Here is a 27,228-nt window from a genome sequence, read left to right as displayed (position 1 = left end):
GTCTAAGGTAAAAATTGCTGAGTTACTTTGGACTTGCTAACAAGCTATACAAAAATGCTTATTAGTTGAATAAAAGTTTTTAAATTTACTTATTGGGCCTGTAAAATGTTAAGTTTCATGTTAAAACTAATTAACCTGGTAAAATACAAAACAATAATACAGACATTTTTGAACTAAATTCTAAACCTCAAATTTAGATAAAAGCCTAAAAACAGGCAGACTGTAAAATTTCACCTCTTCTCCTGTTCTCAAGATAAGCGTTCTTTTATGTTTTAAAATATTCCCGTTCTCAATGAGATAAAGAGTTAACAACTTAAAGCCAAAGAATAATTTCTTAAAAATATAAACTCGAAAAATATTTTCTTATCTAAAAAAGGTTAATAAAAACTGCCGTGACTGTTGTGGTTTCTGAGCCCAAGGTCTTTGGTAATAATTAAGATTAGACACTTATTCTCTACACAAATTTTAGCTTTTAACTCATTAAAAACCTCAGTATCTTCACACATATTGCTAAAATTATCTTAAAATATTTACACATGGCCAAAATTTTAAATGTACATCGAGATCTCTATATCTGTTTGTCTTTATGTCTGTTTTAGTGTTTTGTTTTGTTTTTTATCTCCAGAGGACTAATTATAAATGGCGCCTATATAAATTCTCATAGAAACAAATCTTAATCATGATTAAAAAAATTTTTTTTTAATAAACAACTAGTTCAAATTTTATGATCTAATTCAGGGCATATATGCCTTAAAGTTATGTTAAATATTAATAATTTACTTTGTTTAAATGTGTTTATTTAAAAAAAAACTTCTGGTATAAAAAATACTTTTGTCTTTCCTATTGAGTCATATATATGTAAAAAATGTACATAATATCTATATGGTACTCTAATTTTTTATTAATTTGCCTAATGCTTGTTTAATTTTTAGCCAGCCAGGAGTCAAAACTAAAATCTTCTCCAGTGACTATCCCTAAAAATGATCATGTTATTGTTATTGATTTACAAGATTGCTTTTTTACCATTCCCTTATCTCCCCAAGACTGCAAAAGGTTTGCCTTTAGTGTCCCATAAGTAAATTTAAAAAGGCCATTTCAACGTTTTAAGTAGACAGTTCTCCCCCAGGGCATGAAAAATAGTCCAACTTTATGTCAAAAATTTGTAGACATGGTTTTGTCATCCTTTAGAAAGGAATATCATTCTATTTACTATATTCATTATATGGATGACATTCTAATTAACAATGCTCAAATAAATTTGCTAAATCAGGCTTTAACGCATTTGGTGGCTTTGCGACAAAGTTATGGGCTTGTGGTGACACCAAAGAAAATTCAAACGTCTCCACCAATCAATTATTTAGGAAGGGTGGTTCATTCCTTGACTATGTCACCATAAAAGCTGCAGTTAGGGACTGTTTAAAAACGTTAAATGATTTTCAAAAACTACTTGAAGACATAAATTAAAGCTCATTTGCAATTAACAACTGCTGATTTACGTCCAGTTTGATGTGTTAAAAGGTAATTCTAACCCAAATTCCCCTAGACAATTGACAACATAAGCAACACAAACCTTAGAAAAGGTAAATGTTGCACTTATCAACAACTTACGGCTAGGTTATACCATGCCATGAAAATTTATAATTTTAGCCACCTCACACACGCCAACTGGGGCCATTAGAGTGGTTACATTTGCCAGTCACAGTAAAAAAGGTTGTTTGCCCCATGCCTCCCTAGAGGCTATGTTAAATTGTTAAAGGAAGACATAAGAACATCGAGCTTTTTGGCCGAAAATTTCCTGTTATTCAACCTTATAAAAAAGGACAACTTAATGATTTAATTAGCTTAAATAATGATTGGCAAGTGGCCCTACAGTCTTTCTCGGGAGAAATAAGGTTTCATTTACCTCCCAACCCTGTGCTTCATTTCTTTAAAAAACAGACTTTTATTTTTCCAACCATTGACAATACTGTGCTTTTGCCGGTGAAACCAGCTGCATTTGTGTTTACAGACGGCTCCTCCAATGGCAAGGCTGCTTTCATTATCAATGACAAACAAATCTAAAACCTTGGCTCAAAAATGAATTATTTGCAGTTCTTGCAATATTTAAAATCTTACAAAACCAGCCATTTAATCTTTTTACTGATTCCCAGTATTTAACTAGATTATTTCCTGATATTGAGACTGCTGTAATTGCTGATGCTAAAACTACCATTGCCCCACGGCTATTAAAGCTACAAGGTTTGATTAAATCTAAGACATCTAAAGTGTATGTTGATCACATTCGTGGTCATTCAAAACTGCCAGGACCTCTAGCCCGTGGAAATAAATTGGCCAACTTGCTAACTCAAAAAGCTGTTTTCTCGATACAGAAAGCTATTAATGATCATGCCCTTCATCATCAAAATGCCGCTTCACTACAGAGACAGTTTCTGCTGACTAGAGAAACAGCCCGAGAAATTGTTCATAAATGTTCAGTTTACCCCACCACTTAACCATTCACTTCCAATGGGGGTAAACCCACGGGATCTTAGACCAAATAACCTCTGCAGATGGATGTTACTCATGTTGCTAGTTTTGGAAGGCTGTTTTGTTCATGTCTCAGTAGACACATTTGATTACAAAGTTGATTACCTTATGAGTTTCTAGGTGAAAACAAGTTCTAACAACTAATTACCAGAAAGCAACTGGTCTCTAGCTGCAGGCCATATAGATAGAAGAGTCTCCTGATATTATAGCCTTAGCGATAGGGCGGTACCTTAACGTATAAAGACCCGCTGAGACCCTCAGTAGGAAATGGGTTAAATTTTGGCTCCATCAACAGAAATTTTTACAGTGTTGGGTAAGTTATGAATCTCTCTGGGCCTATCTCCCTATCATTAAAAACAGGAAGGGAAGTCAGTCAGTACATAGAAGCACATAGAAGCACAATGTAACTTTACATAATTGCTCAAAGAATTTATTATTTATTTCTATTATTTCAGGAACATGACTTTAATATTACCAACTAGTTTTAAGTGGTTTTCTGAAACATTTTTAGTAATTCTTTGAAATCTTAGAAATTCTTCTGTAATTACTTGAAAAATCCCTGATATTAACTTACATAACTTACTGATGGATACTGACATAAAGTATGAGTGAAATGATTTGACAAATGACTAACCAACTCATTTAAAGGCAATGATGAAACTAGAACCTGTTTCCTAACATAATTAAATTTCTTTCCTATTTAACACACTGCACAGAATGCAAATAATGCTTAGGTTTTACATATGAAATAGTTAATAAAAATACTCATTATAACTGCATGGGAAAATATTCTAAATGACAGTGAGAAAACAAAGGCAAAAATGTCTAAAATAATAATTTTAAGTTTCAAGACTAAAATGCCTGCATTTACCTTTTTCAGGCTAATAAATATAAACATGAAACTTATTTATTACAATGTTTTATAAATATGGTCAACTATTCAAATATTTCAAATGTTTAAATATTTGGCTTTAAAGGTCAAAGCTTCCGGTGTAACTCAAAAAATTGAAATGCCTATCTTTCATAAATTGTTTTAAATGGTTCTTCTTCTACATTAGTTTGTTGTAATTGGGAAGGTTTGACAGTTGACTTAAAATACATACTACCTGAAAGAAGGTTAAGTGTTTATAAAGTGTATCCTTAAAGTATAAAGTAGGACATAACTTTAACTTCATTTTACTTATTGAAGATGGAGGCTGTTGAAATTCTGGAGTAAACAATCCTGTGACCTCAGTAGATGTTACCAGAGGAATAAATACCTAACAAAATATTAATATATTCCAGGGTGTACCATTAATTCTTATATCAGATATATTTTTTTAATTTGCCTAGTTCAATCATTTCTGCAAAAATGATCTGCAAGAAAGGCAAATAAAGTTCCTATAATTCCTAGACACAATACATCCTTTTACATCTACTAATACATAAGAGAAAACAAACTTGTAGCCAGACAATAAAGAAAAACAACAAATAAGTGTCAATCTTTACCAATTTATTTTATACAAAACAGTAGCAATGTAGAATATGGGAATTATCTTCTGCTGCCACACACGCAAGTTGTGAACATTCCAAGCCAATGTATACAGTTTGGAGGGAAAGGCTAAACAATAGCGTCAACCATGCTACTGAACTGAATTTTTATTTAAAAATATTAAAAATTATGTCTTCTTAATATTGCTCTCATCATTGAAGACTGAAAACAAAAAAATGACTTTAAGATTTAAAAAAGAGGGAAGGGGAGAAACCAAGAGGCTGCTACACACTGCCATACAAACCATCATACTTCAATATTTGCATACTTGATAGCAGCATTATTTTTACTGAACCGTGTGCAACTACATTTAGGAACACAACAAAGCAAAATATCATGGCAGTCATCAATCGAGATCCATAAGAAAGAAAGAAAGAAAAACAAACAACAAAAAAAAACCTCTAAGATGAACACACTATAAGTAGATGAACATTTATGGAGAATGAATCAATATCTACATTCTTAGACTGTTCCATTCTGCCCCAATAAAAGTGTCAACTCAAATTTTCAACTGTGCATTTTTGGAGGATTTGAGTTTTTCCAGTTCTTATTATACTGCATGCTTGGAACAAAGGGTCATAATAAATCCTTCTACACAATGAACTTTTAAGTAGACAGCTGAAAATAAATTTACTACTTGCAAACACACACAAAAAAAATACAAGATTTTTTTTTTATCTTTAAACAATCAGTGCTTCCAAAAGCGCATCATCTTCTATATCGACCTCTTTCCCCTCGGTCTCTGTCTCGATCACATAATCGCTCTCTTTCTCTTTCTCTATCACGTCCTCTATCTCGCTCTCTGTCTCTTCTGTTATCTCTAGGGCGGTCTCGCTCTCGTTCCCGATCTCTTTCACGGGGTCTACTTCTCCGACCACTGACCACAGCTTGTGTGCGACGAAGGAAATCATCCACCCTCATATCATAATCATGCTAGAAAAGGTAAGCAATGGATTAGGTATGTCAAAAGTCCCAATGAAATTTATGAGTTCCTATATTCTAATTATCATCTGGAGAAACAATCTAGAAAAATGCACCAACCGCTGTGAAAAATCACCTCATACAGTTTCCTACAAAATAATTTTTTAAGTAACTTTCTTACTCATTTAAGTCAAAGAAATCAGCTAGTGATAAGCAGTAATTATTACACATACATGATGCCAATTACAATGCTTAAGGCCATCAATGTTTTTCCCTCCTTTGAGTCTACAAACTAAACTGAACCAACTCTGCCCTCTTATGGTAAAATTAGGAATTGTGACATTCCAGATATTCTTTAAAATTGCACTGCCTTTGCTGACAATGTCAGGATTTTAAGAAAATATGTACTTAACATTGTGCAGTCTCTTCCACAGATTTCCATACACACAAGGCTGTGGATAATGAAGGGTAAGATGAGCAACTGATGTGTAAGTTGTCCCTGCTATAGCTTTCTACTTAGTTTTCAATTCACCTTTACTTACTGAATTTGAACTTGTATAAAGTCAGCTTCAATAATCAGAATTTAAGTTTCAAAAACACAATCTCACACTACTTTTCACATATGGTATGTGAATGTAATTGTGAAATATATGTACTAACCAAAATATTTACTTTATAAAGGTACATGAAAGACAACTTGTGAAAAATGACAATACACTTCAGTGAAAGAAACTCAGAAAGTCCTCTTATTTTGAAAACCATATAATCATTTACAGAAGGCATTTGTGAAAACACCACAACCCATCTAGCAAAGTAAAATTTTCTCATGAATAAGCTGTATATTTGTCTTGTGTGCCTGAAAACCCGACTCAAAATCTACTAAATAGTCAGGATTCTCAAATAGTTTTACTAAATATTAAAGATCTTATGATTTAAGTTTAGAGGGTCGATAAATAACAACATAAAAAGGTCTCAAAAGTAAGCTAGGAAACTACCGCTTTGACTGGCCCTCTCAAATATGCATGTTCTTCATCTAAGTGGAAAGATAAAGGGATATTTATTTAGTACAACACAAACTCATCACCGTATATGTGTAGTGGGGATCCCTAGTTCTATATCCTTCTTCAATAATAACCAAACTAACTTTCTGAGGCTAGCAAACTTATATGTAAAAATTAAACTAACAAATGCCAATAGGCAACTTACAATTTTTAAAATAATATTATCAAAAAGAAATGAATGCCATTTAATAAAACAAATTCAGTCCACCTAAGTAAAACAGAGCTCTTAGAAACCTCAAACTCGAGTTTCTTTCATCTGGTTTTGTAGTGATCAGAAAAACTTTCACAATCACATCAAACTATTAGAAATAATGACTCCTCTGCATTTATTAATATCTATTTGATATTTGCTAGCATCATCCTAATAATAGGTGAGACACAAAATAATTTATTTGGTTACTAGATGTAGTAAAATTTGGTAGAAATAAAATTAGATTGGAGATTTTCTCTTAACTGACAGAGTTTTGAAGTACCCTATACAGAGTTAAAACTGATGACCCGAGTACAAAAAGAAATTCTATTAACTATGTTTACATCCCTAAGGACATTATCTAATTTACATGTAGGAGTTACCTCACCTTAGGCAACCTCAGTTTCATCAATAAAAGAAACAAAAATTTAAATAATCCAAAGGAAATTAGCCTTTTAAAATAAAGATAAATTGTGAATTACTCCAAAATAGTATGTAGTAAGAACATGAAATAGTACATCATTCCTCATCATTTAGTAATCATGTAGTATCCCTCACATTATCTACAGTATTCCAAGTAGGTCCCTCACACTTCCGCCTCTCATGCACTTACTACTCGTTTGTCTCTGTATCTTGCTTCATGGGGTACTGGATGATGTCCTGAGTAAGGGGGATGAGCTTGAGGAGGTGGAGCATGGTGCTGATAATAAGGATGATGTGGAGGTTGTTCCATTCCAGGATAAGGAGTCTAAAAACAGAAAACCACTGCCATTAGCATCAACCAAATATATCCCTACTAACAAACCATTCTTAGAGTTTATCTACCCAAACCACCCAAGTAAAACAATCTTAATGCCATTTCAAAATACTCTCACTGGAAATATGTAATAAACTACACATCTTTTAAGATTTAACATGTTTATACTTTTATATCACATTAAATACCAATAGAAATAGCAAACATTATGAACAGATAGTGTTCTAATTAAGCATTTTAACATATTTCATTTCATTCTCCCAGCAACTCTGCAACACAGGTACTATGATTTCTACTTTACAAAAGGGAAGATTGCGGCACTAACTGCTTAAGCAACTAAGATCATGTTGTTAGTGAGGGCTAAAGCTGGGATACATTAATTACATCATGACTCTAGAATCAGTTAACAACTGTGAAAATCTATTCTTAAAAAACAAAACCCAAAACTCCAAGGGTTAAGGAACCTTAAATTTCTTTATAAAATGAATAGCTGCCATTCAAAGGTTACTAACCCAGTTGGTACCTAGACATTACATATTTCAATTTTTAAAAATTCCATGAACCTAAACAAAAGAAATCTTGTAATTCACCTATCTGTAGACAGTACTGTAAGTAAAATGAAAGTCAGATGAATAGGTCACATTACAGGCAGCTTCTAAAATTTTTTTAAAAGATGAAAACACTAAACTATTTAAACTTCCAAACTTCTTGGAAATTAAAGCTTTACCTATCCTCAATACCTTAAAATATACTCTAGAGGATCCAGTTTTCTAAAAGAAATGATACAGCTAAATGTAAGAACAGGGTTTAATTAACTTTATTTTACACAGAGAATTTACTGAATACTAGGATTAAGCACTATATTAAATGTTACATATATTTTGCAAATTTCACTTTTCAACAATCAGATGTTGACCCACTCCCAATTTGATTTTTAAGTCATATATAATGTCTATCTACCCATGTATAAACAAGAGCAAGCACAGTCCCTTGCACAGAGTAGGTACTAAATATTTTGTTTAATGAGTCAAAAAGTAACAAATGCTGTTTCATAAGCAAGAATAAAGAAAAATATATCAAGCTTGCCCAAGGCAAAGAGTTGAGAAGGGAAGGTATATGAACTCAGACACAGCTAATCACTGCTATTAATTATAATAATAAACCGTAACAATTACCAATTAGGTCTGTACTATTAACACAAATCATTCAATACTCTCTTAGTTTTAAAAACAGCATGCAATTTACTTATCAGAAAAAAATGTGTAGTTCAGTGTTTTAATAGGTAATTAACAAATCCCAAGTAAAATACTTGCAAAGATATAATGATGTTAAGTAACTTGCAAAAACATAATACAAACCATTCCTTGCCAAGGTGGTGGTGGTCCCATGTTATGAAATTCCCTCACATAATCATTGTAGGACTAAAATGAAAGATGACATTGTCAATAATAAATAAAATCAAACCCGGAACTACAAAATAAATCACATCCTGATTTGTGTACACTAAGCATATAAAATGAATTGCTTACCCCATTTAAAAACACATCTCGGCGAACTCCTGAAAATCGTCTGTTGGGAATAAGATTTGTGAAACTAAATTCAGGTAATTCATAAACTAGTTCCAAGAATGTAATTCAAAACTAAGCAAGAGTGAACCCAACTTACCTGTCTACTTCCTGGTATCGTGGATCCTTTAAATACCCTGTTCAAACATCAAGCATTTTAGTAAATCAAATTTATATTTTTTATTCCGGCATCATAATAAGCCTTCCTTACCACTTATTTCAATTCTTCCCATGAAATATAATGACGCTATTATTGTATTATTCCGTTTTCGGATTTTCTTCTCAGATAACATGATAATCTAGGAAGTAACTAAGTAACTTACTGGTATTACAGAATTATAAACCGCTAGAGAGGTTTTCAATATGGATCTTCTAAATACACACCCCAAATCGAGCTAGATAGAAATTTTCTTCATTCTGCTCTATAAGGAAAGTAAGGGCAGAGGTATTATCTCAAGGACACTGTAATACGATTTCTTTATAACAAATGTTCACCACTTTCCAGTATAAACAAGTCATATTCAAGTCAACCACACTTGTTCAAAATGCAAATTTAAGGGCAAGAAAGACAAAACTGTAAAAGTTGCGAAAATGAAATCTATACACTTAAAATAAAAGGGCCATTTCCACGCTGTTTAATTTTTATAAGTGTATCTCTAATTTAAATATCTTTTCTCAAGGAGTTTGCCTTTCTATTTCGTCAAGACTGATGAAAAGCTGCTTTTTAGATTACAAGCCAAATACTTCCCACTCCTCTCTAAAAATATTTTTACTTAGAAAAATATAGAATAATTCCTCTGTCAAATCAAAGCTATAAACCATGCGAAATGCTACGTAGCATTAGGAATAAAAAGTACAATAGCGGGTAAGAGCACTACTTTCCCTAACTACATTTAATCTTAAAACATGTTTGCAGGAACTACTAAGTGAGAACTATAAATGATTTCCTAATGTTCAAGTAGTCATGCCCTAATGTTTCTTCACTTTTAAAACTATACGATTACAACACAAGTTTTGTCTGTGTGTGTATTTTTAAATAATTTTAAATCAAATATCTGCAGGATTATAAAATATTAACCTGGTCTCTGGTGAAACTCAGGGGCATAGTCAATCCTTGGTTTCTTTCTGCTGTTATGAATATCATAATCTTCTGGTCGACGCCTACACAAATTAGACACATTAAAAATTAAACCAAAAACTGCTGGGAGAACAAACAGCAAAAGCAAGAATTTCTGACAAAAATAAGAACAAATAATAGCCCATTATTTCCTTCAAAATAACACCGTAGATATTGGTGAATAAATTATCTTTAAGTAATTAAATTATCTTTAAATAATTAAATCTAATTACTATAAACCAATTTTAAATGTATTGCCAGAAACATTCTAATTCTCATGGCCTGATATTAGACTAGCAAAGAGTAATCGGTTCAAAATAGATAATTACATTTTTTATTCTAAACAAAAGTGAGTTGTCCTCAAATCAATTACCCTGTTTTAACAAAACATTACCTCAAAATCTCCACACTCAGGAGGAAAGAAAAAAACAGGGAAAGTCTCTATTAATACATAAAGGGTAATTCTAAATCTTATTCTATAAAACAACTGATATCATTTTAGGGTAAGTAAACACAATTAAAAATTTCTTAAGGGGGCCTCCCAGGTGGCGCAGCGGTAGAGCGCTGGGTTGCGAAGCTGCCCGCGGCCTCTGTGGCGCTGGTTCGATCCCCGGCTGCTCCCCAGCCACCGGAGGAGGGTCCCACATGGCGCGCAGACCTCTCCTGCCGCCCACTGCTCCCCTCAGCAGTGTACTTTGGTCCTTCTGCCTGCTCTGCTCCCCACTCTGGCTCTGGTGAATTCTTTCACCCTCCCGCGCTTCTGACTGTACCCAGTGCATGTATAAACAAAACAAACAAACAAATAAATAAATAAATAAACATGCCTCTATTAAAAAAAAAAAAAAAAATTAAAAATTTCTTAAGTATTTTTCTTCTGCTTTGCACAGTTGTACTCTTCATACGGTCATACAGAAAATTTGGTATTTGTTCAAAGTGATTTTACAGTAAAGTTTGAAAATCTTAATACTTTGAAAAACTAAATTCTACACTTAACATTAGGAGTTAAGGGGATTTCTCTACAATGTCTTAAAATAAAACTGGCAAGTAATAGGGGAGAGTTTTAACAGAGTTCATCAAATGAGTTCAAAGTGTATTCTCTAGAAGGTAGAAGAATTTTTACTCTCTGCAGAGGGCTGCTCTCTACTGTCTTCCATAAACCTCAAGGGTTAATTTAATACATCATTAAATACACTTCATTTCACTTAGCATTTAATAAAGAGCTACACAATTTTTTTAAATCCAAGTTTTTAGATAATATCTTTTCCCCTTGATGTCAGATAAAAATCTCTGTAATAACCTGGTATCACTAGTTTTCCAGCTATTTTTTCAGAGTATCAACCACTCATTAACTTTTGTAACAGAAGTTTACTCATACTGCAAAGTGTAATAACCCCAACACCCCCGCCCCCAACAGAATAGAAACAGTTGCATCTACAATAAATAAGACTAAAGTTAAAAGCTGGTTTAAAAAATAAACATACCGCTTTCTTGTAGTTTGGGGAGTGCATTTACGACCGGTATAAAACATGATAGTAACAGTTCATACAGTAGTCCAACTACTGTCTTTAAGTTGTAAGCCACATACATATATGGAGGCCCTGGCAGGCTTGAGAGAAGGTGTAGTGGTGTAATAAGTATAGTTTGCAGTCCATTGCAAAACTGAGGTAAAAACTTCACTTGTATATACTGTATTGCACTGGAAACCTCTTAGCTTAAAACTTCAAAAGACATCTTGGTGCTCAGTCCTTTTAGGCCAAAAATAAGGGGGCTCTGCCAGGTTTCCTCCTACCTACTCGACAGTGTCCTTGATAAGCTCAAAGAAATGGGGACTCTTGGTTGGATTATCTGTACCTACCACAGGATGTTTCCACCAAAAGGAAACTTAACCAAAGGTTTCATCCCATCAACCAGACATCCAAGTCTTTAGCAGAATATTTTAGATTTAGCTGTACGCAAATCTATACAGGGGGAAGGTGTTGGATAGAAGGGCTTAAATCAGTCCTTTGCAAAGACTTCTCCAATTCTGTAACAAGTTAGACCCCCTTTTCCTGGAAAATGCTGTTTAGTTCATAAAGTAGTGATCAATAACCATGGCGATCCTCTAAAAAACACTTTAAGTCCACAGGTACTGCCAGCATCTGGAAAAGTTGTAAACAGACACAGCAACAGCCCTTCTTTTTGGTTTGTTGCCGGGTCTCCCAGGGCCACTTGATCACCTCTGGAAAGAACCTATTGTTTTCAGCTCAGCAAGATGTGTGAATTCACTGGGTACATGTTAGAGAATATTTGGCAATGGGGTTAACACATCACGGTGATAAAATTTGAATAGTCCCAGTAATGCTCCTCTTGAATATCAAAATAACTTAAAATATTTTATCCTCTAAATGAGGCGTCATCTTCTGAAAAAACATTAGTGATCCTTTATAAAAGTCCCATATCTGATAAGGCTTATCCAGAGACACACCTGAAAAAAAAGGCTTTTTACAAAGTATTAACAATTTTTGCAAATAAAGACTTCCTTCTCTTCCTCCATTCTAGCCTGTTCTTAGCAACAAATGCCTACCTCATTTCAACTGTATACATTGCATTACTGGAATATTATCTAATCTAAACTGGTTATTGCTCTTTAGCAAATAAATTTTTTTGCATAAGGAAAGATCCCCATTTTCCTCTTGAAAAATGACTCAGACCAAGGTGACCATGTGAAATCCTCAATGAAGCCACAAACTAGTCCATGCAGCTTGATTTGAGGATTTTCTCTTTCTTCTTTACCGCAGGACAAACTTTTGACGAATCATATTCCTCCATCATGTTATTCTGATACATGTGCCTATTATCAGTCCAAAGAACGTTTCTAACCTTCCCACATCCCGGACTGGTTCTCGACGGGATGGACGTCCTCTTGATCGGGGCTGAGAATGCATTCTTCTCTTGTGACGCATTTTATGAATGACCTGATACAAGTCAATACTTTCATCAGGAGGAAATAGAAGACAAAGCTGCGTTCCACATTCCAGTTCAATTTCCTAAAATAGGAAATCAGTAATTTACAAGATGAAAACAGGAAAAATTTTGACCATACTTGCATTTTCCTGTATACAAGAACAAAACAAGCCTCATTTGAAGGCTTTTTTCCCAAAGTTGACAATAACATGGGATTCCAATAAACTTTCCCAATTAGTTTTGGAAATAACCTTCCAAAAAATGTTTCATGTATTTACTTAAAATAGCTATGCATGGATTTTTAAAAACTAATTGTAGAATCTCCCATGTTAAACACACAAATGCAGTTGCTTAAAATCTGACAATTGCCCTCTGCAAAGGAGTACTTCTTTGTGCAAAATATAAAAATTACAGGACAAAGTCATCAATCTTAAATAGTAAACGAAAAACATGCTAGAGTGTGCCAACAACTTTAATAATTATGGGCTGTTAAATGCACTGACTTTAATGTGTTATAACAACTACAAAGGCAAACTCATCACGTACAGACTTTAAAATTAAGATTAAAGTTTACCAACATTTTCACATATGAGAAATGAAAAGTACATATAGAAACTACAATGGTCAAAGGGCTGGGTTTATTTTAAATCACTGCACTTAATTTCATTTGCAGGCTTGAAAATCTGAGTATACATACTGATCTCATAACGCTTCATTTAAGACTTTACCAAAGATGTAAATAAAAGTGCAGACTCCATCAAACAGCAATAATTTAATGAAAAAACCATTTAAAACCAATTTTATTCAAATTTCTTCCCTTTCATCGTATTAAAATCATATGAAGCTATCTTTCAACAATGCAGATGTTGTGTAAATCAGCCTTAATTGCAATAATCATAAACCATAAAGAAAATTTTTCCTTAATCTTCACACAAATTGTCAGAAATTGCTATTACGATGTGCTTCCATAAAGATCTCCAAAAGGACTGATTAAAATGTGTGCATTTTTCAAAGAAGCAATTAAAGCAACAAACCTGTCCATCACGTCCAATCTTTACTGGCTTATGTTCATTCCAAGGATTGGTGAGATGAGCTGACTTAGTGAAGGGTAATTCACGCCTAAATACAAAGTAATATCCATTACATTCTTTTGCAGAATCATTTAAACCTTATACACTACCTTCAGTAGTGAATTCCTGTTACTCATGATTTAAATGTGACTAAAATGTGAAGAATCACATAAACTGGTAGGGCTTTTTCTCCATGGAAGAACCCCTTTAGTGATTATTCTTTCATATTCCCTAAAGTATTCCCCACCCCCCAAAAAAAAGAAAAGGAAAAAAAAAAAACTAAGTAGTATAGTGCTTAAGAATACAGGCGTGGAAACCAAGTTTGGGGTTTAAATTTCCACTCACTCTCTCAACATCTCTGAGCCTTAGTTTTTTCATCTCATAAACAAGGGTATCACCACCTACTTCATAGTAATTTAAGTAGTTTGCAAATGAAATAACACAAAACAATACATCTTGTTTCTATATATTCAAAGAATGAATTTTATATTAACTGATCAAGAAAAAGCAGAATCTTTACCAGGCTGTTATTACCAAATTAAAGTGATAGTGTCCCCTATCACTGCTTCACGCTTTCCCAGATTCAAATGTCCTACATCATTCAGCAAGCAGTATTTCCCACCAGAGTTGACAATACAAAAACTAACCTATAAATTTGTATTTTTGTACTAGTTAAATCCACCACTTAAACTATAGCGCAGCAAGAGCTATATAATTTAAACACAAACCTAACTCTAGTGTGAGAGCAAAATAATCTCATCAAACGTCAAAAAAATAGTCTGTAGTGTAATAGTTTTTATCAACCTACCACAACACTGAATGCAAACAAGACATGTATAATTGGTACTTGTAAAGAAATGATCAGAAATTAGTAACATTTGATAAGATTTTATCTATTTGCAAATAAAATGGGTAATACCAAATTAAGCAAACACTTTAATTAAGCAACTATTTATTTTATCTATAAGTAAAACTGTTCAAAGGACATAAGATGAGTAAAACAAAAAGTAATTTGTATTCCCAAACTTTCTTCCACAGCTGTCAAAGAACATACACACGCACACAATTATTCTGTAAAAGAATGAGTACCATAATAGAACACAGAAATTTTGTTTTTAATGAAGACAGTCACATCTATTGGGGGGGGGGAGAAAAATCATCAGAAAATGCTTCTTGGAATAAATGGCATATGACATATGAAAGAAAAGTGACTTGGGATAATCACAGGTAAGGAGAAATTAAAGCAGGGTTATAGCTGAAGCAATGAAACATCTCAAGCAAAGGCTTATGGAAGACATAAGTAATCTGGTCTAGTAAGTAAATTATATAACCATTTATTCTAATCTTTTAACAGTCTTCTTAAAGATAAATACTGAATGCTCAAATTTTGAGACAAAATTTTGACATTTACTGAGAAAGAAAAGCTTATCTAAAATTAAATTAGTGAAATGCTCTGTAATAGTGGAGGAACAGGAACATATGGGGGCAGTGAGCAATGAACATATCCACTATTACTATTACCACTATTACTATTTTTTTCCTTTTCAGGCTGTCAGAGGTTAAAAAAAAAAAAAAAAAAAAAGACTATCAATAAGCTAAAACAAGTCCAGAAGCACATCTCTTAGTTAACAATTTTTTTGTTATTTTGTTGAATACTTTTTAGATTGTCGCTTGAAAGCAGCAGCTATAGGAACAGTAAATAAACTACAGCCACCAATATACAGGAAGGTAACAAACTATTATTGCAGAGAACCATCACTTATTTAAATATTAACAATGGAATAACTGAAGTCCAAAAGAAAGGCATGTCAAGCTGGCTGAGTTCACTTGGGGTTGAGATTTGTTGGTAGCATTCGTTCTAACTAAATTCGAGAGACATATGCCCACTTTTTTTTTTGACAAACTGGTAAGTATACGTAATATACAGAGAACCATGAGTGAGCCTTGAGGCAAAACAGTGCTCAGAATAAGTTAAGAGAAATTTCAGGTCCATGGTCATCAGCAATTATGAACAGAGATCCTAACAGCTACACCTTTTAAGCAGACGTGTGTAATGAAGGATGACATCTTTACTGTGAGTACTAGAGAACAAGGAGTGATTCTGATTTAAAGCTTGGTAAATGAGGCAAAAGAATATAAAACTGTACAGAGGCTCTGTGCTAGACAATGGTTTGGCTATTAAAGTTAAAATGAGTAAGAGGAGAAATTCTGAAAGAAAAATGGGTCAATTAGAATGGATATAAATGGGGTGAACATAAAATAAAGTGAGTAATTTTAATTCTGGATGAATGACATTTTGGTCTTATTTTGAATGGACTCTCAGTGGCAACTTAAGGCACTTGTTAAGCTTCCTCTTCTACCTGCTAAGAGATGTCATCATTTCTTCAACTTCAGTGTGCCTACGAAATATCTGAGCCATGAGAGACTGAACAGGTTTGAGGTTGGTCTAAGGAGCCTGCATATTAACAAGCAGATACAGGTGACACAGAGATCACACCTAAAGAAATTTACGTATACGGTCTCCATGGTGGCTTAGTCTCAGCACTACCAAGCTGCTGCCAGCCACTGTGGCCTGAGTTTTATCCCTGGTGAGGGAGCTAACCCACATGGTGCAGGAGACCTTTCCTGTCTCACCCGCTGCTCTCCTGGGCAGTGTATTTCAATCAGTCTGCCTGTTCTGCTCCCCACTCTGTCTCTGATGAATCCTCTCCACCCCCCGCACCTCAGGCCTATACCCCTATTCTTGTATGCATAAATAAAAACAAATCTTTAAAAAAAGGAACTTACACTTAGTTAATATTAAATCCAAAGTGTTTAAATAAAAAGTCTAATAACTACCATACTTGAACTTCATAAAGATTACTTATGGCTGTTACTGACAGGAATACCCTTGGTGTTTATATTTATTAATTTAATTTATCTAATTCTATTAACTTAATTCTTACACAGAAAACTTATTTGTTGGTGGCATTTATTCTAACTAGATTAGAGAGACATTTGATGTGACTTACCCAAGGAAAAATTAATAATAAACAAGTATAAAATTACCTTTCAACATGTTTATTTAAAAAATTCTAGTTTTTAAATTTAAGCCTGTTCTTTCTAGGTAAAACAATAAAATATTTATCTACAGTTTTGCAAAGTAAATGGACAATTTGGGTTTTTACCTCTTCTGTGGCTATATACATTTCCAACAATAAGAGTTAAGTTTTGAAGAATAAAAAGTATAATCTATAAATAAATTAACCCCATCTTTTAAAACTAAGAAAACTTTCTTATCAATATTGTGAAAATGAAAGTTAAGAAACAAGTAACATTCAAAACAAAGTTTGTTGCACCCAATCTGAAAATAGACAGTTATTTTTTCTCCTATTCTTATCATCTCCAAATATTTTCTAACGACATATTCCTAATCATAAAACCATAAACCAAAATTTCATCTTAGGCCTTCACAATCTGTTATCCATTCAAAAAATAATTAAAGATTCTTTAAGAAATACTCAGCATCTTGTTTTCCCTATAAACTGCCACGAGATTTTAAGTTTTACAATCTTGATTAAATTTAATGACAATCACAACTTGAATTTCTAAAAAACCATAAATTTTTATTTTAAAATTCTGGATGCAATGGAGTAGGGTGCAATGGAGTATCACATACAGTTCGAGCACTATAATTATGTATTTTTTATATGCTATATCTTTTCATGTTAGATGGACAACTATTTCTTTGAAATATATTTGAGTGACAAACCAAATTTATGTAACCAATTTTCAATACGGGTAAATTTAGATTGCCTTGAATATAACCTTATAGAAAACAAAGCGATGAGTAATGATCATTTATCTGCAGGCATAAATATTTAATAATTTTAAAATTATCTTAAAAGATGGGCTTTTTGCTAACATTAAAAATCAAACTAATACCCATTTTCACTGTTATCACTGCCGATGTATCTTTATAGTTTCTCGCTGTCTATTAAAGTTTAACCTCTCCTCAGATTTCCCAGTAGTTTGTGTTTCCAAGCTGTTCCATGTGCTACTATGCCCTCCTGAATATATCAATACCATTTTTCATTCATATTCTAATCTAATTCCTCCATCCCAGTAAAAAACCAGTGTCAATGTCAACTTATAAACTTGCAAAAAACAATTGTTTTGCCCTTTCAGGCAATTTTTATTTAACTAAATAGATGTATGCATGTCATGTAGACTTCATTTAAATAATTAACTTTTTATGTGCCATCATTCAGTAAGGATATTATGACAATATTAATTCAGTGTGCAAAATTAACTACTTCAAAAAATGTCAACTAAAATTATGGAGATAAACAAGAAAGCATTTTAAGTAGTTTTCTAATTTGTGGAAAATGTACTAGTATATTACTAATACAGAGAATAAATGAAATACATAAAACTCTGGACTAAAAATAAATCTTTCCTCTTTTCAGCCTCTCTTATAGAGATAGTAAGAAAGAATGTAGAATTTAAGTATAGTGACTTTACTTTTATTTCAACATTGTTAAATTTTATGGATCCAAATCAGTCTAGGAATGATACCAAAAAAAAAAAAAACAGAGAGAGAGAACTATGATCAGACAAAATATTAAAACCGTGGGGTTTTAACCTTATTCACAACTGATAACCCATTCAAAAACAAGACAACTACACTAAAGTGCCTAATTTACCTGCAAATCCAGTCAATTTTAAAAACACCACCCAGCATTTTAGCGTTCATTCCTGCTGGAAGCACCCAGTGTATAGGAGATCCTCCATGATGTGATTCAGAAGAAAGTCTTGCAAATCCTAAGGGAATCAAATACAACATAATATATAGATGCTAACATAAGTAATGTTTCTTAGGTAGTCACATTATGTTTATTCTTACCTTGAAATTTTCCACTCTCTCTGACAGAAAATATTAAGATAACACTTCTTGCAGATCTGAATGCAGCATTTAATTTCTTCTCATTTACAGGCAATGTAGACCACACACCCTATACAAATAATGTAAAGATTACAAGTTGAAATTAATGGAATCTTTTATGTTTCCAATTATATGTGCAAAATACCAAGGCTACTGACATCGTCTGTACTTTAAACTCATGTAAACTATAATGATAAAAGATCTTATTTATTGTTACCAAAATAATGTTAATAAAAACCAAGGAAAAATATGGGAAATCTTAACCAACATTAACAAAATCATCAAAACAACTAGTAAACACATGGGGGAATGTTCAAATCTTATGGGCTAGACATTATTTTAATATCACAACCATTCACTGTGATAAAACATGTTGTTTGAAGGTGAATTACAGCGTTATATTTTTCTTCATAATTAAAAACTGTACCTAGTCAAATGAAAATTGTTACTAGAATATTGTTGCATGTGAAAGATTTTTCTGTCAAGATCCTAGCATTTCTGTTTCTCTTTTAAGTCCAGATTTTTATGTATCAATAATTTGACCAGAGGTCTGTGTTTTATGTAGAGCTGAAACAAGTTATTTACTTCTGAATGTTTTAATCAATTTTTCAAATCAGTATCTTCAATGAAGAGTAAAAGACTTACTCAGCTCAACCTACTCATACAAACTAGATACAGTCACACTAAATGCTTTATTATCTTCTGCCTAAATCCATTCCAGCTGAAGAACAGAATGAATTTCCAGTACACCGCTATTTGGTGTGTTGTTCTTTCTATCAATAACATGACTGGTAATTCTTTACTTAAGTTAGAAATACAGAACACCAGCATCAACAGAAGTATGGTTAGAAAAATTTTAACTTCAGTTTTAACTTTCTGAGAAACAGTAGAAAATGTCATTACTCATTTAAACCCAGAATAGAAAGATATTTAATAACTAGTATAACAAATGAGTACATTTTGGTACCAAAAAAATAAAAAGAAAATTATCTTAAAACAGCCCACAGCAACCCCATATACCTTTTGTAAAGCCTGAGTTGGGTCTTTTCGCTAACGTAATACCCTTTTTCTTCTAAACCTGTGACCTTACTTTTGAAAATAAAAGAAAATCTCCATAAAGGAGTGATTTCTTTTCAAAAATATTTCGAAATACAAAACAAGCAATAATAAAAACAAAAATGCTTAAAGAAATTTTTTTAAAAATGTTAGTAGAATATAGGAACATAAAAATCAACAGAAATATATCTTTCACACTGTAAGATACATAAATTCTTCAGTATCAAATATTTTTGCTTCTATTACCATCTTTTAAGTCTTTAAGTCTTTCAAAGACTTAAAATGTAAATGACTATTATGACTGAGGTTGCCTACTCAGTCACAAAAAGACCTGACTGGCAATGGAGCCATGGATTTTTGAAGCTCCAATGAAAATTACAGTATCTTACACTATGAGATATTAAAAGTCTACTTTCCCATTTAAGTTATTCAAGATTAGGGTAGTTTCAAGAGAACTGATGCTAATACCTTAGCTTTGGCAAGAGACACATTCTCATGGTTGTTACTCTTTATGAGAAAAAATCTTGCATCCTGTAGAACATATTTGAGTTTACTGGTTTGATCTGAAAAAAAGAAATCCACATTGATTAACCCAGAGGCCATTATCACATAAAAGCATGTTAACTGTATTAACTGAAATTAACCCTCCACACCCAGCTAAACTTTTATAATTCTTAAGCACCCTTTCAACCTGGAAAGCTAAGCCACAACATGTAATAAAGCTAAGAAAAGACACCAGCATTCTGCAAGAAGGTAAACCTAATCTAGTGATGTTCTGATATATCAGAGCCACATTTAAGTATGAAAATCGCTACAAGATTAAAGATTTATTTTATGAGATTATTCATCAAAAGACCGGTAATAGATCCTATTCAAAAATATGTAATATCTACTGTGTCCAACTAAAATATCCTCACATGTTTGCTAGTGATTTTCAGCAAAGCAGTTAAGAAGTTAACATTGAGGTGTCTCTGTGGGCCTGTATTATTTGTTTTTTCATTAATGTAACAATATATCAGAACATTACTACATTAGAGCCAACTATTAATGGTGAACCAATAAGGCAAAACAATGACTTTATGTAGCATGCAATGAAAACAATTTCAAATTTAAATGATACCTTTTCGGACAGCACGAACGGAAGATGATAATTTCTCATGCTTCTTTTCTGAACCTGTATTTAGCCAAAGTACATTGTTCAGATTGAGCTTTAATAGAGATAAGACAAAATTTCTACAGTCTTGTCACATAAAGTTCTCATTCAAGACATTATTCTTCCTGGCTCACCCACACACACACAAAAAAATATACTTCTCAATGTGTACGAGTGTTTTGCTTTTTGGGTTGTTTGGTATTTTGTTTTAAAAATATGTATATTTGAACAGTTTCCCACTCAGAAAACTAGTCACTGAATCATCATCTTCCAAGAAAAAAAAAAAGTGAAATTCCACTTAAGCAGTTAACAGAACAGGATTAAAATAATAAGAAAAGGCTTAGGTTCCTCTAGAATTATTACACTGAACATGCCAAAAATCAGTACTAATGGACATAAACAAGTTCACACTAAACTACAGCCTCCACACACTTTCTACAGATTACATTAGGATCAGTCAGATATGATCACAAATAAAAGCAAAATGAGGATACCTGCATATGACTCTGATGCTGAGCTTCCACTTCTATCAAATACAATTGGAGATATGCCTCTAGCTCTCTTCCTTTCCTTCTTTTTCTCATCTAAAAAAAAAAAAAATTCAAGTAAGACTCTTTAAAACATCGTAATTGTAAGTATAGGTAATCAATAATTAGCATTCCCGTGTGTCTGGTTTTTTTGCATAATCCTTAGATACTAATCATTGCTAATCTCTCATGATCAGTTTTCCTAAAAGAAGGTATTCCAGTCAAAGATAATGTTCAAAAACCATAAGGACATTCTGTCGTTTCCACCATTAATTTCAGCAAAATAAAAACACATGGATATGAGTGAGAAATGCTCTTCCTATATATTGTAAAGGCAGTCTGAAATAAGTTTTCCAATAAGGGGGGAATAAAATTTGCAGAACAAATGAAACTTTTATTGGAAATTTAAATTTATGTTGTCTTTAATGCTCCAGGATACCCCTCATGCATGTTTTTCATAATTATACTGTAATTCATCATAATTCCAATTCCAATTCTATCTTAGATGTTTGATGAACCACTACCACACCCAAAGTTTTTCAACTGGAAGAAAAAAAAACCACTTGTTTTTCTATCTTCAATTTCTCTTCTTGACCATTTCCTTCTTAGTTACTGCTCTTTATTTTCAAATTAAATTTAAAATCTATCCCCAAAACCTCAATGATATCCTATGTTTTTCTTTTTTTTTTTTTACATTTATTTTATTTATTGATGCATACAAGAGCTGGGGTGCAGACCAGAGGTGGTGGTGGGGCTTTCACCAGAGACAGAGTGGGGAGCAAAACAGGCAGACTGACTGAAATACACTGCTGAGGGGAGCAGCAGGTGAGACAGGAGAGGTCTGCTGCACCATGTGGCAGGGGATCAAACTCATGCTGCAGTGGCTGCTGGTAGCTTCACAGTGCTAAGATTAACCCCTTGCACCACCGGGGAGGCCCTCTCCTGTGTTTTTCTATAAAAAAAGATTGGAATCTTCAGCAGATAATACCTGTGATGGGAGAACCATTTCAAGTTCAATCTGGAATTTCATAAGCATGTATATGAAGGAATTAGGATCTCCTGTCTCTCTCTATTGATATTTTAATTACCCCATTATAAACTCCTCTACTTTTCAGCTAAGAGGTAAGAAGGAACATGAAGGAAGAAAATGTTTATACTTGTATTTATAAAAATAACAAAGCAAAAAAACAAATGAACTTGCCTACAATCTATTATATAATGATCCCATAAATAACTATTTTAAAACTGCTAAATACATTCTCTCCCTGAATCCTAACAAGTTCATGAGATATGTAATACCATTACATATTGATGGAAAAGAAAATCTTAACTTAGAGATCTGCTCAGACAGCATGGACACAGTACCATAGTTCCAAGAATCACAAACGTACTTTTTCAAGAACAAGTCCTCTGACAAGTCTTGATCTTTACCTCTATTCAGTGAACAGAAAAGATATTTCACTACTATTTTTTAAAAAAGGGATTCTAGGTCTAACTAGTTCAAACATGGAAAACTCCAAGAACATCTTAAGTTCTTTTCCTTTATTTTAAGCATCTTTCCCTTGTAATTTACATTAATAACTGCTTCTCCAAATAGATGTGACAAACAGCTTGTAAATGATACTGATTTTCTTGACTTATAGCTGAAAAGGGAAGAACAAAAAAGCATATCACACAATTGAAAGTCGAGCCCGTTTAAAGCTAGCAACCATGAAAGCATAATATTTCAAATAACCACTTGTAGAGTAAAGCATTTATTTCCAGACCTACTGACTCTGAAAAATGAACCTATTCTTCAAGTTTTAAAATCCTTTCCATCAGGACAAACCCTGAAACTTCAAGTAAGTAAGGTGAAGTCCTTTAGTATAAAATGAGTGAGAGCACCTCATCCAAATGGGAAGTTTTATCTAATTCCAAATCTCTTTCTCAAACAGTGTTTTGTTCACTGACCACACATTACATTGCTTGGCACAGAATAGGAAAAGGTTTCACTGAATCACTGCATCCCCATGAGAGAGTAGAAAAATAAAGCCTTGTTTAAAAATCATGGTTTAGTTTTTTCTTTCAAAATTTTTGGTATTGGGGCCTCCCTGGTGGCACAATGGGTTAAGTCTCAGCACTAGAAAGCTATTGCCAGCAACTGCAACCTGAGTTTGTTTGATCTGAGGCCAGGGAGCTAACCCACAAGGTAAAGCAGACCTCTCCTGCTCCCTCTCCTCAGAAGTATATTTCAGTAGATCTGCCTGTTCTGTTCCCCTCTTTCTCTCTCAACCCCCCTTTTACCTCTGGCCTACACCCCAGTTCATGTATACATTAAAAAAAATTTTTTTAAATGTGCAGCATTTTAATTTTTCAATTTTTCTCTGATTATAAAAGAGTTAAACAGTATGACTTGATCACCAAGAACATTTATACCATGCTGCTATTTAAACACAATACTTTGATTCAAAATGCTAAAAAAGGGGCCTCCCCGGTGGCACAGCAGTTGAGCGCTGGGTTGCGAAGCTGCTGGCGGCCTCTGCGGCGCCGGTTCGATCCCCGGCTGCTCCCCGGCCACCTGAGGAGGATCCCACATGGAGCGCAGACCTCTCCTGCCGCCCGCTGCTCCCCTCAGCAGTGTACTTCGGTCCTTCTGCCTGCTCTGCTCCCCGCTCTGGCTCTGGTGAATTCTCTCACCCTCCCGTGCTTCTGACTGTACCCAGTGCATGTATAAACAAAATAAACAAACAAACAAATAAATAAATAAAACATGCCTCTATAAAAAAAAATAAAAAAAAAAAATGCTAAAAAAGGATTCCTTCCTAGGATAATGCAAAAAAGACAATAGGTGCACAGGGTAACATCCTACCAGCTGTTTTTATATGTTAATCTAGCATTGCTGCAAGAAATTTCCAAGTATTTTTCATCTTTTTGTAGATAACAAATCTTTCTCAACCTTACCAAAGTGTTGTTCTCGCAAGGAAGTTACTGAAAAGTCTAAGGATAAGGTAAAATAAACTATAATCTAGAAATCATGCCTCAGAAACTAAAGTGTGATCCTCTTGTTTTTAAAAATTGACAAACTGACATCATCTAATGAAGCGATTCTTAAGTCTGATAAAAATAATTTCCTGCATACTAAACAGTCTCTAAAGCATGTTCCACCAAAAGGGTTCTTTCAAGGAAAGTCCACAAAATTTTCCTTCAGAAAGAAAAGGGTTCTAGATAGGTCTTCTAAAATAATGAATCTCTTCTACTAAGTTTTGATGAGATATTCCCTCCCCTACGGATGTGTCACACAGTCTCCACAATAATTGAACAATCATCCATACTGCCAAAACAAACTGGTTTTTTATTACTAAAAATTATAGAAGATATGAAAACATCATTTTGCAAAAATGGGAGTTGTAGAATTAGATTACACAAGTTGTTACATCAAACCCAGTTGCTTAACTATTCAGTTCAACTCTTAAACGTGCTTCCAAATCCCAAATCCAGAACTCCAATGAGCAAAAGATTGAAAGCACTTCTGTTGTCAATCACTAGAAAACATCTGATCATTTGTTCTTTCATCTACACTATTACCGAGAAAATGGCTTCAACAGGGTCTTCCTAGTGGTGCAGGGGTTAAAGTCTCAGCACTATCAATCTATCACCAGCCACTGAGGCATGATTTCAATCCCCAGGCAGGGAGCTAACCCACATGGCTGCCTAAGTCAATGTACAGGTTGACTTACAACAGAATTGCAAGGAATTTGTGCTCCCAAGAGAAAAGAGGTTGCTTTGATTTCTGTTACCACATGATGGAAACCTAGAAGCACTTTAACTGACATTGTAATACCTACCGAATAGGTACCATAAGAATGTATTTCAAGTGCATCAGTGTTTAAACTATTGCTGACTGGTATGAAAATATAAGAACTGATTAAGATTAAAACCTGAAATACATTCCTTATAGAAACAATTGACTTACATTGATTTATATGATCCATCTGTAGCTGTGAAATGCCTTAAAGACATGTAACTCTTATCTAAATGCATTATAATACTAAGAAATAGTTGACTATAAAAAAAATCCCTCATCTCATCAAAAATTTTATTCAGTTTAAACATTAAAAATAAAACCAATCAGGTCAACTAAAAATCTAAGTATCCAAGAACAGAAGATGTGGCGTGTACACACACACACACACACACACACACACACACACACACAAATACTAAACAGCTATGAAGATGACAAAAGTTTGCCATTTGCAAAAACACAGATGAGTTGTAGGGATTTACACTAAATGAAATAAGAAAGAAAAAAAATGAAAGATAATTTAACTCATATGTGGACTATAAGGGATATGTGAAAACAAAGGAACAAACAAAACTAAACCTAAACATTCTAGAAATCTGACGGCGGAATTGAGACTACCAGAGACTGACGGGTGAGAGCAAGGAGCAAACAGAGGAGGGGGCTGAATGGACTATGAGGAAGGATTAGGGACACTGTGGTGGTAGGCATGGTGTGGTGACATGCATCTAAGGACATATAATCCTATACCCTAATCCATATACAATGTTGTGACTCCTGTTACCTCAAAAGTATAATTAAAAAAGAAAAAAGCCAAGCAGATCAATTTTTAAAAAGACATTAACATATAAAAAGTAGTACCTGAGCCATCTGTGCCTGAACCAGATCTGACAGACCCATCTGTGAAGGAAACGGATTCAGAATCAGAGTCACTGGCCTCACTTCGAGTGTCATAATCATTTCCCTCCTCCTTCTGGTCTCGCTCATCCTGTTCATATTCTTCCTCCTCCTCCTCCTCCTCTTCTTCCTCCTCCTCCTCCTCCTCATCCTCTTCCTCCTCCTCCTCCTCCTCTTCTCCATCTTCATCCACCTCTTCATCTTCTTCTGCATCTTCTTCTACCTCTTCATCTTCCTCCACATCTTCTACCCCTTCCTCCTCATTCTCACTGTTGTTGCCTTGATCATCAGAAGAACCACTGCTGCCAGTCTCATGGTCAGAGCCATATTCTTCAGAATTTACTTCTTCCTTAGAAGACTGGCTGGATCTGCTTGCACGTCTATCCACTTCAAGTCCAATTCTCTGATGTTTAAAGAAAAAGGGAATCAGCAGTCATATAACAGACAAGGTCAGACTGAATAAATAGTTTTAATGCCTCAAAAAGAATTGCTTTGTGTTCTATATCTGCAAAAACATTTACTACCTCAGAACCATCTGGCGTGGGGGATTTGGCCCTCCTTTCAGGATCCCTTTTCCGGAGACAAGTTTTTTCAGGTTGACTCTTATATGGTTCTCTGGAGGTACTGCTTGACAAACGAATCTTCCGGTCAGCTTCTAGACGCTTGTTTCTTTCAGATCTTTGATATTCCTCATTTTTATACTCTGTGACTGACTTTCCTTTTGTACTAACTATTCTTTTGTTATTGCTAACTGATGAGCTCAGTGGCTTGGAAATCAATTGTCTTGAATGAACAGAAGGTTTTTGTCGCTTGGTGTCAGTAGATTCCATTCGGTCACTTTTTCTTTTTGAGCCTTAAAAATACAATTTAAAAAAGACATAAAAGTGACTGTAGTAGTCACTGACTTCATCAAAAATGAACAAGTAACACATATCAGAGAGAAAAAAATGGCTCATTTCTTTCAAATGTCTTCTAAAATAGTTTTTACAAAGTTAATCATAAGGAAAACACAGTTTTCAATACTGGAATAAATTCATGTATCCGAAATGTTTCAAACATCTGAAAAAAAGATTACTAGTAGTTGATATGAAATGTGGTGCCCCAGCTTGTTACAACTGTACTTTTGGTGTTAACTGCTTCAAGGAACATGTATGAAAGTCAGTTATTTTCTTAAATGTCTATTTTATTTTCACAAAAATAACGAATCTT

At 33.7% G+C, this 27,228-nt stretch overlaps 1 protein-coding gene across 4 annotated transcripts in view; it reads right to left on the bottom strand.

The window, feature by feature from the left end:
- Nucleotides 1-3,931: 3,931 nt before the first annotated feature.
- Nucleotides 3,932-27,228, bottom strand: part of YTHDC1 (YTH N6-methyladenosine RNA binding protein C1) — a 34,444-nt gene continuing 11,147 nt past the window's right edge. The window contains exons 3-17 of one of the 4 annotated variants that reach the window (XM_037530774.2): nt 26,544-26,872; nt 25,984-26,422; nt 21,309-21,398; nt 20,782-20,835; nt 20,130-20,224; nt 18,567-18,675; nt 18,367-18,484; nt 13,646-13,730; nt 12,528-12,694; nt 9,630-9,712; nt 8,652-8,688; nt 8,516-8,579; nt 8,345-8,407; nt 6,843-6,977; nt 3,932-4,990 (exon numbers count right to left, since the gene is read on the bottom strand). In XM_037530774.2, coding sequence (XP_037386671.1) covers nt 4,766-4,990; nt 6,843-6,977; nt 8,345-8,407; nt 8,516-8,579; nt 8,652-8,688; nt 9,630-9,712; nt 12,528-12,694; nt 13,646-13,730; nt 18,367-18,484; nt 18,567-18,675; nt 20,130-20,224; nt 20,782-20,835; nt 21,309-21,398; nt 25,984-26,422; nt 26,544-26,872 — 2,093 coding nt within the window. In that variant the 3' untranslated portion in view covers nt 3,932-4,765. The remainder of the gene's footprint in view (nt 4,991-6,842; nt 6,978-8,344; nt 8,408-8,515; nt 8,580-8,651; nt 8,689-9,629; nt 9,713-12,527; nt 12,695-13,645; nt 13,731-18,366; nt 18,485-18,566; nt 18,676-20,129; nt 20,225-20,781; nt 20,836-21,308; nt 21,399-25,983; nt 26,423-26,543; nt 26,873-27,228) is intronic. The other 3 variants (XM_037530775.2, XM_054687838.1, XM_037530776.2) reach the window with 3 other exon arrangements.

The sequence above is a fragment of the Talpa occidentalis genome, unplaced genomic scaffold (assembly GCF_014898055.3).
Source record: "Talpa occidentalis isolate TD23 unplaced genomic scaffold, MPIMG_talOcc4v2.1 talOcc4.6, whole genome shotgun sequence".
NCBI classification, from domain to species: Eukaryota; Metazoa; Chordata; class Mammalia; order Eulipotyphla; family Talpidae; genus Talpa; species Talpa occidentalis.
The sequence above is the reverse complement of the archived record's forward strand: the minus strand, read 5'-3'. Positions and strand labels throughout refer to the sequence as shown.